We start from the raw sequence: 16,471 nt of genomic DNA, 5'->3' as shown, positions 1-16,471 counted from the left end.
GGGCAGCTGAAGGAAAAGTCATTGTTTGGAAATAGGTGTTCATGTTATTTATCAACCCAGTTTATGTATTCCCCTTTTATCTTCATGTTTTTCTTTATGTTTTTCTTTATTATCTTTATCATTGTTGAAAGACAGTTGGTGGCACACAGGTCTTTTAGATTCCACAAGTAAAGGAAAGAGGATGGGAATGGAGGAGGGTGTTATTGAGGCCATTGTCATCCAAAGTATTTATTCAGCTGCAGGGTCCTTTTATACATGACAGATGTTCCTCAGCCTTCCCTTCACCTCCTCACTCATCAAAATCATCATCTGTGTTTATGAATAGATGGATATTGTTCTTCGTGATTCACTATTGCAATTCCAGGAGCTTTAGGAAGGAGGGACACTGGTTACTTCCCACTCCAGCTTAGTGACACACTTGGTAAATAACCCTCACATGGTCTCTACATATGAGATTTTTAAAATAATACCAAGGTTCCCGTCAGCATTATCACTAACACAGCGTTGACTAAGTGAAAAGTAACCTTGCAGAAACACAGAGAGGGGAGCTCTGATCTTTGTACTTGGACACCTGAGGGAGCCCCGTATCTCGTGTCAGACACACTGAAAGAATGCATACTGAAAGAACACAGTTCCAAGCTGTTGTCAGTTCTTGTGACATCACATGCGGATAGACAAGAAATACACATATCAGACTGCATTATGAGATAAGTCATTGTTCGTCACAGCCGCCTTATGATACGTATGATAGCAGAATTATCCAAATATTGTAAAAATATAAACAAATGTTGTTTTGTTTTGTCATTTAGCAGACGCTCTTATCCAGAGCGACTTACAGTAGTGAGTGCATACATTTTTTAAAACTTTTTTGTACTGCGTTCACTGAAAAACAAAGATTGTTTAAACTTCACTCTTTGTACAGTGGCAAAAACCAAACCATTTGAAGAGGCAGAGATGGAAGAGGGAACAGAAAAAGCTTGGGGAACCCCAAACCAGACCACCTATCAGGCTAACACTGTCCGATTAAAGCCAGATACAATGAGCAGAGCTCTGTATTCTAAACTGGACTGTTGAGCTAACTTATGTGAATTATTGAGTGGTGTCATACTGAAAATAATATTTCAAAATGTCTGGAGACCAAGAATGGAAATGCCTGCACACTGTCTTTATAAGCAATTGATAAGAATTTCAACCCATATTTTTTTTTAATAACTATCGTCAGCATTGATGAAAGCAGACAGTCTGTTTGAAAAGGACTAACGACTCAAAGCGCCTCCCGCGAGGCTAATAAAGCCAGACATATCTCTGACGTTGCTCAACAAATAAAAAGGAGCACAACTTTGAATAAGTGGTCATGCATTTTTCATGCTTTTCTGCATATCTAAGTGTTTGAGTCTGGCTTGAGTGAGTTAAAAGCAAATAACAAAAGGAGCAGAAAAGTCCAAAATTGCATCAACTCCTCTAGTAGAGAGACAAACAGTAGGGTAGTGTCAAAGGCGTCTGGTTTTATCCAAGAGCCGCTTCTACGGAGTCGTCGACAGCAGCATCCTTCTCTCATCACTAATTGATTCTTTGGAGGTTTGGGCGACTCTCGCTATGAGCCTCCTGTACCCTATCATGTCTGACAAACATGGCTCTCATAGTCATAATGTGGAAAAACAAACTCCAAAAACATCCATGGAGAGAGGACAGAAACAACTGGGAGGATGAAATAGAGCCCGGGGCTAGAAAATAATGAGTCCATTTAAGTGGAGGAGCTTTAACCTGCCACCGCCCCAAAAAACATTGCTTGTCTTGACTAATCAACAGGAAAGTTTAATATTATTGCGAAAGACTCGTAATCACGTCCGAGAAGTATGAAGAATCCTTCTGAGTGTCGAAGGTGAATCATACTGTGAGGAAGAGGGTGGGTGACTGCGTTGAGGTTAGCACAATTTATGATCTTCGGTTTTCTGAATGAGCCTCAACCTCTCTAGAGTTCAGTCAGATTGACAACTGTCTTGACTCTTGTTACACCAACACAGAAAGACCAAACAACCCTGAGGTGAAGGAGATGTATGTGGAGTAGATAAGAATAGCTGGATTGATTACACGGATCAATGAATATATTCACTACTTTAAAAAAGTGAAAGATCAGCGCAGTAGATGTTCAGAGCAGGTTGTAGTTTGTAGTATTTTTAGTAGTAGTAGTCCGGTGTCTACTGGTCCGCTGATCCGGGGATGTAATCGTACAAATCTGCTGACCTGACTAGTTTAATATCCTTCTGTCTTAAGCTCACAGTGCCTGATTGCTTCCAGATGACCAGCCTCAATTTCCTCGGTTGTGGATAGGAGTGGCTCACTCCCAAAATGGACATCGCATCACACACAGATAGAGAGATCCTCTCAGACACAGACTGTGCTTCTACTAGCCAACACTACTTCAGTGAGGTCTAGCACCTATGACCTGTGTTTAAACCCAATAGGAAGCTCCTACCTTACATAGTGTTGATGATAGTGGGCATCAGCCAACAACTAGTCATTTATTTAAAAAAAATCCAGCCTATTCTAGAATGTTAATGGGAAAGTTAGTCGGGGGAAAATATCAATATCCAGACCATTTCATTCACCTCTCATATTCCTTCATCCACCTCCCTCTTGTTCTCTTGTGCTTCCGGCTGGAGGGCAGAGACTTTACCACCAAGACATTCACCATATTGTAGCGATGCATGTCTCCGCGGTGTCACAGAGCTGCGGGAGTCTGGAGCTGTTGAACAGTGTTATCATACAGTAAGCAGCGTTTCACACACTGCACAGGGGTTGATATGCTTGGGAGTGACTTTGTGATTAGTGTTATGGTTAATGGTCTAGGAGGATGGCTAACTCTTTAAGGCTTTAAGTAGGGAAGTGGTATTATTGTACATCAATCTATTCAAATAATAGGCTTTTATTTTGTTTTGCTATGAGATGAAGGCATGTCGGTTTGTCACTCCGTGTTCTGGTAGAACTTTTCTGTCTTTTTAAAGGTATGGATAGCATACTTTATGACAACAGAATCACAACAGTCCCAGATTAACATTGAAACACTAGCTGTCATCTGAGTCTTGACCCCTACAAGACTCACCATGTCAGTCCATCATCTGGTCCCCCCCCAGCTGTATCACAACTGCCCAAGATCGGAAGTCCTATAGGGTGGTACACAATTGACCCAGCTTCGTCCGTGTTAAGGGGAAGGTTTGGCCGGGGTAGGCCCCTTTATCATTGTAAATAAGAATTTGTTCCTAACTGACATACCTGGTTAAATAAATGAAATAAAAGTATTGCATCAGCATTGCTTTTAGGTGACTGTGCTGTTGTAAGTTACCTTCGTAATGTTCCCTTTGAAGTGAGTCTCTGGGGACTTAATCTGTTGAAATGACAGTTTCTCTCTGGGAGTTCTCTTGTGGTGTGGCCCTTCATCCTCAAAGCTGCTTACATTGAAGTGGGCATTAATTTGTTTTTTTCAGAGAAACAGTGAAAGTATAGTGTGTGTTAAGCGCCAGAACGGTGGAAGGATTTAAACCTCCAACAGCAGATTGCCTTGGAGATTCAATTTAGAAATAAACGTCAGTTCAGTTAAACCATAGGACTTCATTCTAGCCAGATATACATCACACAATGTTATACCTTTCCTTTGTGGGGAGATGAAGCATCGCAATACATTCGGGTCATGGAGCAAAGAGAAGTGAACAGAGACATTTGTGGGTGATGAATTGTGGGTATTAATTACAATTTCTAGCAAATAATGGAACATCCTCATCACAACTGTCACCTTGGCCTTCAATAACTCAGCAGTACATTACGGCATTAACATTCTGCTCAGGTCAGACCTGAAGAAGAAGTACCAACACAGAGATTTCCTCTGTTATTGTAAGAACTTATATTTCTGTGAACTATATCGTTGCAGTTTTGACACATCTACAAATATTTTGTTGCAAATTGGAAATAATTAACTTGGCAAAATAGAATGCTTCAAAGTTGCATTGTTCCTTTATGAGGAGCCATAATTAATGTTTAATTTAAAAGCCACATGCAAATGTAAAGGCACAAATGGCAGTCTCCTCTCTCCTCCGCTGTACATATTTAAATATTAATGGCTCCAGTCGAAAGGAAGCCCAGACATTCAACACCCTCTTTATTAAGAAATGTGATCAAAAATAAACATGTATTTCCTATTCTTTTTCATTTCTAAAAGTAAAACATTACATTGCACTACATTTCACTTAGTCAAAATGCACAGGAAAGCTTTGACTTGTTTAGTTACAAGGAGCTGAATATATTCTATATATAATATATTCTCTGAATAGAAGTCATACTCTTTATATGCAGTTGTTGTACTGTGAAATGAACATCATTGGCTCAGTTTTCCATTGCATTGTCAAAACTTATTATCTACTATAATACCTCACATTTTAATAGCAGTCATGCAGTCAAATGAAACTATTGGTCTGTTTGTTATGAAGATCATTGTTATTTGGCGGGCATAAACTATACAATTAATGTTTTATTTGCCGTAGTCTGTAATTTACCAATGAATATGTTTGCCAATGGTTTTGTTTGACTGTGGAGACCTTTCATTAGCCTGCACCTCCAACACAGTCTGTAGTGTTCTCTAGCAGGCACCTCCAACACTGTCTGTAGTGTTCTCTAGCTGGCACCTCCAACACAGTCTGTAGTGTTCTCTAGCAGGCACCTCCAACACTGTCTGTAGTGTTCTCTAGCAGGCACCTCCAACACTGTCTGTAGTGTTCTCTAGCAGGCACCTCCAACACAGTCTGTAGTGTTCTCTAGCAGGCACCTCCAACACTGTCTGTAGTGTTCTCTAGCCGGCACCTCCAACACTGTCTGTAGTGTTCTCTAGCCGGCACCTCCAACACTGTCTGTAGTGTTCTCTACCTGGCACCTCCAACACTGTCTGTAGTGTTCTCTAGCTGGCACCTCCAACACTGTCTGTAGTGTTCTCTAGCTGGCACCTCCAACACTGTCTGTAGTGTTCTCTAGCAGGCACCTCCAACACTGTCTGTAGTGTTCTCTAGCTGGCACCTCCAACACAGTCTGTAGTGTTCTCTAGCAGGCACCTCCAACACTGTCTGTAGTGTTCTCTAGCAGGCACCTCCAACACTGTCTGTAGTGTTCTCTAGCCTGCATCTCCAACACTGTCTGTAGTGTTCTCTAGCCGACACCTCCGACACAGTCTGTAGTGTTCTCTAGCCGACACATCCGACACAGTCTATAGTGTTCTCTAGCCGCCACCTCCAACACTGTCTGTAGTGTTCTCTAGCCGGCACCTCCAACACTGTCTGTAGTGTTCTCTAGCCGGCACCTCCAACACTGTCTGTCGTGTTCTCTAGCCGGCATCTCCAACACTGTCTGTAGTGTTCCCTAGCCGGCACCTCCAACACTGTCTGTAGTGTTCTCTAGCAGGCACCTCAAACACTGTCTGTAGTGTTCTCTAGCAGGCACCTCCAACACTGTCTGTAGTGTTCTCTAGCAGGCACCTCCAACACTGTCTGTAGTGTTCTCTAGCCGGCACCTCCAACACTGTCTGTAGTGTTCTCTAGCCGGCACCTCCATCACAGTCTGTAGTGTTCTCTAGCAGGCACCTCCATCACAGTCTGTAGTGTTCTCTAGCTGGCACATTGATATAAGGAGCTGTTTGGGGATCTGCTTTCATGTAGATTAGCATCTCCTGTAAAACATTTGCCTGACAATAAAAAGACCATGATAATTAAAATCTCCAAACCCTTAGTTCAGGAGCCCCGGCGCACGTCAGGATTAGAATAATATCAAGGCGTATTAATGAGTTTGCGTCCCAGCGAACCTACAGCTCAATATGAGCCTGATGACAGAGAGGTGGTGCCCTACTGTACCTTTGTGTCGTCTCAGATTAGGACAGCTGACGTGTGAACATGGAGGCTGGTCAGGGCCCTGTTTAGTTAAAGGAGCTTATCTCCATTTTTCATGAACAGAAGGAATAGACAGGGAGCCTGCCGTCATGTCTCCTCGCTGCTTCAGATAATCTTTCATGCATCTTTGACCGTGCAGCTCCTAAAAAAAAATGTGTTTGATATATTTTTAACCAGTTTGCTCTCCCTTTTTGATTAAACTTCAGAGGGAAGAGTCTGTCTTCTCAGGAAGTCAGATAGACTTTGGTGTAAGCCAGACATTTCAATAAAAGGCTTCCGTTTCTAAGATGACAGAAGAAAAGGACATAATGTTCAGGATGCTTTTCTGTATGAGGATCCCACAGACTACACGTTAAATCCTGAGTCTTAAACCCCAATGCGAAGAGGATTGTAGGCCAGCGTCACCATGATATGGACTCATTGCACTTCATCAGAGATTACAAGTTGGAGGGAGCAGATAGTAAACGTTCACTAAAATTGGTTTCCTCTTTCAAGGCCTAGGATTTTAATTTGACATCCATGCACATAATTCAAAAAAATCTGTCCAAATCTCCCTACGAAATCAATGATTTACAGTGGCTTGCAAAAGTATTCACCCCCTCTTGGCATTTTTCCTATTTTGTTGCCTTACAACCTGGAATTAAAATACATTTTTGGGGGGTTTGTATCATTTGATTTACACAACATGCCTACCACTTTGAAGATGCAAAATATTTTTTTATTGTGAAACAAACAAGAAATAAGACAAAAATACAGAAAAATTTAGTGTGCATAATTATTCACCCCCCCCCCCAAAGTCAATACTTTGTAGAGCCACCTTATGCAGCAATTACAGCTGCAAGACTCTTGGGGTATGTCTCTATAAGCTTGGCACATCTAGCCACTGAGATTTTTGCCCATTCTTCAAGGCAAAACTGCTCCAGCTTCTTCAAGTTGGTTGGGTTCTGCTGGTGTACAGATTCTCAATTGGATTTAGGTCTGGGCTTTGACTAGGCCATTTCAAGACATTTACTGTAAATGTTTCTCCTTAAACCACTCGAGTGTTGCTTTAGCAGTATGCTTAGAATCATTGTCCTGCTGGAAGGTGAACCTCCGTCCCAGCTTAAATCTCTGGAAGACTGAAACAGGATTCCCTCAAGAATTTCCCTGTATTTAGCACCACCCATCATTCCTTCAATTCTGACCAGTTTCCCAGTCCCAGTCGATGAAAAACATCCCCACAGTGAAGCATGGTGGTGGCAGCATCATGCTGTGGGGATGGTGTTCTCGGGGGGGTGATGGAGGTGTTGGGTTTGCACCAGTCATAGCTTTTTCCTTGATGGCCAAAAAGCTCAATTTTATTCTCATCTGACAAGAGTACCTTCTTCCATATGTTTGGGGAGTCTCCCACATACCTTTTGGCGAACACCAAACGTGTTTGCTTATTTCTTCTTTAAGCAATGGCCTTTTCTGGCCACTCTTCCATAAAGCCCAGCTTTTTGGGGTGTACGACTTAAAATGGTCCAATGGACAGATTCTCCAATCTCCGCTGTGGAACTTTGCAGCTCCTTCAGGGTTATCTTTGGTTTCTTTGTTGCCTCTCTGAATAATGCCCTCCTTGCCTGGTCTGTGAGTTTTGAAGGGCAGCCCTCTCTTGGCAGGTTTGTGGTGGTGCCATGTTATTTCAATTTTTTTAATAACGGATTTAATGGTGCTCCGTGGGATGTTCAAAGTTTGTGATATTTTTTTATAACCCAACCTTGATCTGTACTTCTCCACAACTTTGTCCCTGACCTGTTTGGAGTGCTCCTTGGTCTTCATGGTGTCGCTTGCTTGGTGGTGCCCCTTGCTTAGTGGTGTGGCAGACTCTGGGGCCTTTCAGAACAGGTGTATATATACTGAGATCATGTGACAGATCATGTGACACTTAGATTGCACACAGGTGGACTTTATTTAACTAATTATATGACTTCTAAAGGTAATTGGTTGCACCAGATCTTATTTAGGGGCTTTATAGCGAAGGGGGTGAATACATATGCACCCACCACTTTTCAGTTTTTTTATTTTTCAGTTTTTGAGACAAGTTATTGTTTCATTTCACTTCACCAATTTGGACTACTTTCTGTATGTCCATTACATCCAAATAAAAATCTATTTCAATTACAGGTTGTAATGCAACAAAATAGGAAAAATGCCAAGGGGATGAATACTTTTGCAAGGCACTGTATGTGAAAGGTGGAGAGTAAGGGCTCCCGAGTGGTGCAGCGGTCTAAGGCACTGCATCTCAGTGATTGAGGCATCACTACAGACCCTGGTTCAGCGGTCTAAGGCACTGTATCGCAGTGCTATAGGCATCACTACAGACCCTGGCTCAGCAGTCTAAGGCGCTGCATCTCAGTGCTAGAGGCATCACTACAGACCCTGGTTCAGAGGTCTAAGGCACTGCATCGCAGTGCTAGAGGCGTCACTACAGACCCTGGCTCAGCGGTCTAAGGCGCTGCATCTCAGTGCTATAAGCGTCACTACAGACCCTTGCTCAGTGGTCTAAGGTGCTGCATCTCAGTGCTAGAGGCATCACTACAGACCTTGGTTCGATTTGTGATTGGAAGTCCCAGAGCTTTGACATACTGATGTATATCCTTTCTGCCATCATTTTACAATTATGAGAAGCTGTGAATGGCAAAATGAAACATAAATATATTAAATCCTAGCTAGCTCTTTCCCCTGTGGGAAAAGAGAGGGAGCTCAGTGTGTTGTCCACCATATAACATTTATAAGGGGAACAGACTGTAACTAATGCAACATTCATGCAAAGACATCAAACTGAGGTTATGAAACCACCTATCCAAGTCCATTATGATCATGGGGAGAAGAGGTGATTAAACACCACAGACCAGTGCTGTTATTTCTAGGATATAAATACATGTATTGTGTATCTGATTACAAATAAGTTACTTTAGAGAACAGAAAACAATATGCTCAGAGACTATGGTGTGTGTGTTTGGTTGTTTTGAAAGAACTTTCAGATTCACCAGTGAGCCTCTCCGTAACCCATTCCCCACAATGCAGCAGTGTGATTGCAGAGGCTATTACTGACACATCGAGGGGCCGCCTCCAGGAAAAACACTGTTCCAGAGCAAACATGCTTGTTCAGATGCTTGTAACCCAAGAAGAGAGGGGTGGCAAACTCACTCTGACAAGGATTGGGCCCGTAACCATTTCCCCGCTTTTATCTGGCATCCCAAAGTAATGCTGCTTAACAGTTCTTGACGCTTTGTAATGAAGTCAGAAAAGTCAGCTCCACAATAGTCCCAAACTTTGAAGGTCCATGTAGAATAACAACCTATCTGCACACACATACCACAGACATACACACACACACACACACACATGCATTGATGTCTGTGTTATGTTTTTCACACGTGTGCTTGTGCGAGAGGGAGAGAAAGAGGGAGAATGTTGTAAGCAGGCCATCTCCATTGACTTACATTGGATTTGCTTATTTTTTATGCTGTTTAACATACTGTAGGAGTGTGTGAGTGGATTAATTTAAATATTATTTTTATATGTATATATTGGTCCAGACAATTATTATGATTTGAGAAAGAGTAAAGAAGCTGAAAAAATGACTCCATTGAATTTGCTCCTACTGCATTTCTCAGGGTGTGTATGTGTGTGTGTGTGTGTGTGTGTGTGTGTGTGTGTGTGTGTGTGTGAAGTGACAATAACAACCTTATTTTCTGTATACAATGTAAGTATTGGAACTAGGCAGTTTCTAAAGAAAATAGCAATGGGGAACTTCATCAAATGTCTTTGGAGGTGTTGGCAGAAGGTTTTCTTTTGCCGGAACATTTGCTGTTTCTGACAGTTTCTAAAAGACAAAAACAGTGACACCTCAACAGATTGTTTGAATGCAATAATGTTTTGCATTCACTTTTTCCCGAACCTAAACCCACGAATTCTGAAACATGATATACTCTGATGAAAACTACAGTAGCACTACTTACAGAGGTATCCTACACACTTCAATGCAAATTATGTTCTGTTCGCCTGTTCAATTCTACTGTATGGTATAAACCGCACACCCTGTCGTCTACTAGGATACTAGGATACTAGCCAGGCTTCCCCAAATATGTTTTCATAATTTTATGTCAATTTGCCAGTGGCTGAATCTCACCTGAGAAATCATCAGAGCGAAGGAAACAGCTCCCCTCTGTCTCAGTATGTGTAGCCCATGTATCTGATGCTGTCTGGACAGGGAAACAGCTCTCATCTGTCTCAGTATGTGTAGCCCATGTATCTGATGCTGTCTGGACAGGGAAACAGCTCCCCTCTGTCTCAGTATGGGTAGCCCATGTATCTGATGCTGTCTGGACAGGGAAACAGCTCTCATCTGTCTCAGTATGTGTAGCCCATGTATCTGATGCTGTCTGGACAGGGAAACAGCTCTCCTCTGTCTCAGTATGTGTAGCCCATGTATCTGATGCTGTCTGGACAGGGAAACAGCTCTCCTCTGTCTCAGTATGTGTAGCCCATGTATCTGATGCTGTCTGGACATGGAAACAGCTCTCCTCTGTCTCAGTATGTGTAGCCCATGTATCTGATGCTGTCTGAAACAAGAGTATAAAATGTTGATTGATTAATGCCAGCAGGCATTTGGCCTCCTTTCATAAAAAAATAATAATTAGCCAATCAGTGTTGAGCTGAGCTCAACTGTGGGTTGTACTGGTGCAACAAAAAAAAGTAAAGTTTTTGGTAAAAGCCAACTGTGCATGACAACTGGTGCATGACAACTGGTGCACGCATGCCTTGGGGCATATTTTGTGCGTACGCAACGAATATAAATAATTTGAACATGTATTCACAGGACTTGATTTATGAAATTTGTTTAAAAACAGTAATCCCAATGTGACCAAAGACTAAATATACTGTAGTACAATATCAAAAACTCCCATTGTAGACAAACGCTTTGACCGATTTAAAACATGTTGTCTAATTTGGCCATCAACAAGGTTAGAGAACATATGCACTAAAGGATATTTCCATTGTGAACATGAATGGTTAATTTAGGAAGATGACTGCAAAGATAACAGTTTCATCATTTTGTATGGTATGAGATACCATATCTGCTCATTTGACCATGTCAGTTGCAAAAGATGAGCAAACATTTTTTTTTTAAGTTCAAAACCACGATGTCGTCATGGTTACAGTTATTCTGTTTGACGGCGCCAAATGCTGTTACTGCACTGTTGGAGAAATGCAGAACAGGCCCGATATTAAGATGACAAGTATCACGCTAATTATGTTTTCCCCTCTGAGAAGACAGTCTGCATTTGTCTTTTCTTGTGGCACACACACACACACACACACACACACACACACACACCATGCACAACGTGAGCTTGATGTCACACAGACACAGATACATTAACAGGCACGTCACTGATAAGACTCTCAGCAGACCAAAGGAATGCGGATCAAGGGCTGCTGATGCTGGAGTGAGCACATTCTTACCAAATCACGTCGATCAGTGGGTGTCATTTAAATGTAATTCAAATGTAAATACGTATTGTTAGTTTAGGGTATTACGAATTTGAACGTATGCCATTCGGTTTGCATTATGCTCCACTTCATGGGAATACATTAGAAAAAGACTCGTTAATTGTTGTACCTTTTTATTTAAGTCAATTTGAACCTTTGTTCCAGATAACAACCAGCTCCGGCAGTGAGTTCCTTCTCCAGGCTGACAATTACCACACTATTTCTAAATGGCATGACGCTATTAAAAGGACAGCTGACTATTTGGTAAGCAGTTTGCTGTTTCTTATAGACTTATAGACTGAAGTTATGACATTTCTGAAGTCTTTATGATTTCGGACATTGAAACGATGACTATAAATCATTCAGAACACTGTTTAGTCATACCATGCTAACCAAAATGAAAGTAAAACAATTCCCTAAATCATTGACTCCAGGTCAAACGTATGATTTTATGTTTCCACATAGTGCAAATAATCACATTGACATGCTATACTTAAGCAATAATACACGAGTGAGTGTGGTACAGTATATGGCTAAGGGCAGTTCCTTATGCACGACACAACACGAAGTGCCTGGATACAGCCCTTAGTCGTGGTATATTGGCCATATACCACAAACCACGAGGTGCCTTATTGCTATTATTAAACTGGTTACCAACGTAATTAGAGCTGTCAGCCAATCAACATTCAGGACTCGAACCACCCAGTTTATAATGAATAATGAGTGATAGTAAAGAGATGTGAAGCCAGTGACCTTTGGACTGAAATGTTTTAACCTCCTTTCTGTTCTAGTCTAAAGGAGCTGCTGGGAAGGCCTCTGATAAGCCTGGCATACGAAGGGCAAACAGCACAGAGTACCTGCCTAGACATGGGTTTCCGAGCAAGACCCTGTCACTGCCAAGACCTTCACCGGAGTCCCTCTGCACAAAGGAACCCAAACCTGAACACAGACGCTCACTCAGTAAGTTGTCTCCAATGACTAGCTAGTTCTACTACAGTTGCTTATTCAAAACAGTTCTTCATGTGTTGTTGGTACAAGCTTGAACTCACAAAAGTATGCTGATTAAAAGTTGTCTCTTCTCTGTGCTACTGCAGGCATTCAATGACTCAGAATAGCTTTTTCTAAGGAAGTGGTTGCTCGTACATTTGCATAATATACACTACCGTTCAAAAGTTTGGGGTCACTTAGAAATGTTCTTGTTTTTGAAAGAAAAGCACATTTTTTGTCCATTAAAGTAACATCAAATTAATCAGAAATACAGTGTAGACATTGTTAATGTTGTAAATGACAATTGTAGCTGGAAACTGCAGATTTATTATGTAATATCCACATAGGTGTACAGAGGCCCATTATCAGTAACCATCACTCCTGTGTTCCAATGGCACGGAAATTTGAAATAATCACTTGACAACAATATATTTTGCTTTGCATCTCCGTGTACTCCAAAATGTACTATAAGACATATCTCAAACGTGTTTCTTGGATGACAAAGCTAGTCCATAAACAAGGCTAGTCCATAAACAAAGCTAGTCCATAGACAAAGTTAGTCCATAGACAAAGCTAGTCCATAGACAAAGTTAGTCCATAGACAAAGCTAGTCCATAGACAAAGCTAGTCCATAGACAAAGCTAGTCCATAGACAAAGTTAGTCCATAGACAAAGCTAGCTAGTCCATAGACAAAGCTAGTCCATAGACAAAGCTAGTCCATAGACAAAGCTAGTCCATAGACAAAGCTAGTCCATACAAAGTTAGTCCATAGACAAAGCTAGCTAGTCAATAGACAAAGCTAGTCCATAGACAAAGCTAGTCCATAAACAAAGCCTTTTGTTAGATTGACAAGCAGTGTCTGGACTTCCTTTAGACATGGAAAAGTTCAATTGGAGTAAAAACTAGAAAAAGACAGCCATGTGAGAGACTCCTGGAAGGATAATAACAGTGGGAACCTAAGGAGAGAGGAAGAGCGAGGGTCAGGTAGAGAGATGAGGTGAAGCGTTATATCAACTTAGGCTGTAGCATTGTAGAGGCATATTTTTATACTTATTTTATTTATATCACCTTTATTTAACCAGGTAGGCAAGTTGAGAACAAGTTCTCATTTACAACTACAACCTGGCCAAGATAAAGCACAGCAGTGTGACACAAACAACAACACAGAGCTATTAACAAACGTACAGTCAATAATACAGTAAAAAAAGTCTATATACAGTGTGTGCAAATGAGGTAAGACAAGGGAGGTAAGGCAATAAATAGGCCATAGGGTAAAATTATTACAATTTGGCAATTAAACACTGGAGTGATCGATGTGCAGAAGATGAATGTGCAAGTAGAGATACTGGGGTGCATTTATTTTTATTTTTATAAATAACAATATGGGGATGAGGTAGTTGGATGGGCTATTTACAGATGAGCTATGTACAGGTGCAGTTATCTGTGAGCTGCACTAACAGCTGGTGTTTAAAGTTAGTGAGGGAGATATGAGTCTCCAGCTTCAGTGATTTTTGCAATTAGTTCCAGTCATTGGCAGCAGAGAACTGGAAGGAAATGCGGCCAAAGAAGGCTTTGGGAGTGACCAGTGAGATATACCTGCTGGAGCGCGTGCAATGGGTGCTGCTATGGTGACCAGTGAGCTGAGATAAGGCAGGGCTTTACATAGCAAAGACTTATGGATGACCTGGAGCCAGTGGGTTTGGCAACAAATATGAAGCGAGGGCCAGCCAACGAGAGCATACAGGTCGCAGTGGTGGGTAGTATATGGTAAAACGGATGGCATTGTGATAGACTGCATCCAATTTGCTGAGTAGAGTGTTGGAGGCTATTTTGTGAACGAAATCGCCGAAGTCAAGGATCGGTAGGATAGTCAGTTTTACGAGGGTATGTTTGGCAGCATGAGTGAAGGATGCTTTGTTGCGAAGTAGGAAGCCGATTCTAGATGCAATTTTGTATTAGAGATGCCTAATATGAGTCTGGAAGGAGAGTTTACAGTCTAACCAGACACCTAGGTATTTGTAGATGTCCACATATTCTAAGTCAGAACCGTCCAGAGTAGTGGTCGGTTGAAGAGCATGCTTTTAGTTTTATTTGCATTTCAGGGCAGTTTGCGTTCCATGGACAGAGAGTTGTATGGCATTGAAGCTCGTCTGGGGGTTACTTAACACAGTGTCCAAAGAAGGGCTAGAAGTATACAGAATGGTGTCGTCTGTGTAGAGGTGAATCACAGAATCACCAGCAGCAAGAGCAACATCATTGATGTACACAGAGAAAAGAGTCGGCCCGAGAATTGAACCCTGTGGCATCCCCATAGAGACTGCCAGAGGTCTGGACAACAGGCCCTCCGATTTGACACACTGAACTCTGTCTGAGAAGTAGTTGGTGAACCAGGCGAGGCAGTCATTTGAGAAACCAAGGCTGTTGAGTCTGCCGATAAGAATGTGGTAAACAACAGAGTCGAAAGCCTTGGCCAGGTCGATGAATACAGCTACATAGTATTGTCTCTTATCGATGGCAGTTATGATATCGTTTAGGACCTTGAGCGTGGCTGAGGTGCACCCATTACCAGCTCGGAAACCAGATTGCATAGCGGAGAAGGTACGGTGAGATTCGAAATGGTCAGTGATCTGTTTGTTAACTTGGCTTTCAAAGACCTAAGAAAGGCAGGGTAGGATAGATATAGGTGTTTAGCAGTTTGGGTCTAGAGTGTCTCCCCCTTTGAAGAGGGGAATGACAGCGGCAGCTTTCCAATCTTTGAGGATCTCAGATGATACGAAAGAGAGGTTGAACAGGCTAGTAACAGGGGTTGGAACAATTTTGGCTGATAACTTTAGAAGGAGAGGGTCCAGATTGTCTAGCCTGGCTGATTTGTAGGGGTCCAGATTTTGCAGCTCTTTCAGAACATCAGCTATCGGGATTTGGGTTAAGGAGAAGTGGGGAAGGCTTGGCCATGTTGCTGTGGGGGGCGCAGGGCAGTTGACTATGGTAGGGGTAGCCAGGTGGAAAGCATGGCCAGCCGTAGAAAAATGCTTATTGAAAATCTCAATTATGGTGGATTTATCAGTGGTGACAGTGTTTCCTAGCCTCAGTGCAGTGGGCAGCTGGGAGGAGGTGCTCTTATTCCCCATGGACTTTACAGTGTCCTAGAACGTTTTGGAGTTTGTGCTAAAGGATGCACATTTCTGTTTGAAAAAGCTAGCCTTTTCTTTCCTAACTGCCTGTGAATATTGGTTCCTAACGTCCCTGAAAAGTTGCATATCGAGGATGGCTATTTGATGCTAATGCAGTACACCACAGGATGTTTTTGTGCTGGTCAAGGGCAGTCAGGTCTGGAGTGAACCAAGGGCTATATCTGTTCCTGGTTATTCATTTTTTGAATGGGGCATGCTTATTTAAGATGGTGAGGAAAGCACTTTTAAAGAATAACCAGGCATCCTCTACTGATGGAATGAGGTCAATATCATTCCAGGGCACCTTAGCCAGGTCGATTAAAAGGCCTGCTCACTGAAAGGTTTTAGGGAGCGTTTGACAGTGATGAGGGGTGGTCATTTGACCGCAGACCCATTACGGACGCAGGCAATGAGGCAGTGATCGCTGAGATCCTGGTTGAAGACAGCAGAGGTGTATTTGGAGGGCACGTTGGTTAGGATGATATCTATGAGGGTGCCTGTGTTTACTGATTTGGGGTTGTACCTGGTAGGTTCATTGATCATTTGTGTGAGATTGAGGGCGTCAAGCTTAGATTGTAGGATGGCAGGGGTGTTAAGCATGTCTCAGTTAAGGTCACCTAACAACACAAGCGCTGAAGATAGATGGGGGGCAATCAATTCACATATGGTGTCCAGGGCACAGCTGGGGGCAGAGGGTGGTCTATAGCAAGCGGCAACGGTGAGAGACTTGTTTCTGGAAAGGTGGATTTTTAAAAGCCTACTGAGCCTAAAAGCCTATATTAGCCTACTGAGCCTTTCTATAGACAAACATAACACCATAGCGTTCCTTTTCACTTCATTTAACAGTGTGTCTCTTTCTCTGTGTGTTC

At 42.2% G+C, this 16,471-nt stretch overlaps 1 protein-coding gene across 2 annotated transcripts in view; it reads left to right on the top strand.

Annotated features, from left to right (window-relative positions):
• LOC139380921 (rho GTPase-activating protein 15-like) overlaps positions 1 to 16,471 on the top strand; it is a 64,409-nt gene that overhangs the window by 16,759 nt on the left and 31,179 nt on the right. For both annotated transcript variants that reach the window (XM_071124088.1, XM_071124089.1), the window contains exons 6-7: positions 11,610 to 11,708; positions 12,236 to 12,404. In XM_071124088.1, coding sequence (XP_070980189.1) covers positions 11,610 to 11,708; positions 12,236 to 12,404 — 268 coding nt within the window. The remainder of the gene's footprint in view (positions 1 to 11,609; positions 11,709 to 12,235; positions 12,405 to 16,471) is intronic.

Source organism: Oncorhynchus clarkii, chromosome 22, assembly GCF_045791955.1.
Source record: "Oncorhynchus clarkii lewisi isolate Uvic-CL-2024 chromosome 22, UVic_Ocla_1.0, whole genome shotgun sequence".
NCBI lineage: Eukaryota > Metazoa > Chordata > Actinopteri > Salmoniformes > Salmonidae > Oncorhynchus > Oncorhynchus clarkii.
Note: the sequence above shows the minus strand (reverse complement) of the source record. Positions and strands in the feature narration are given on the sequence as shown.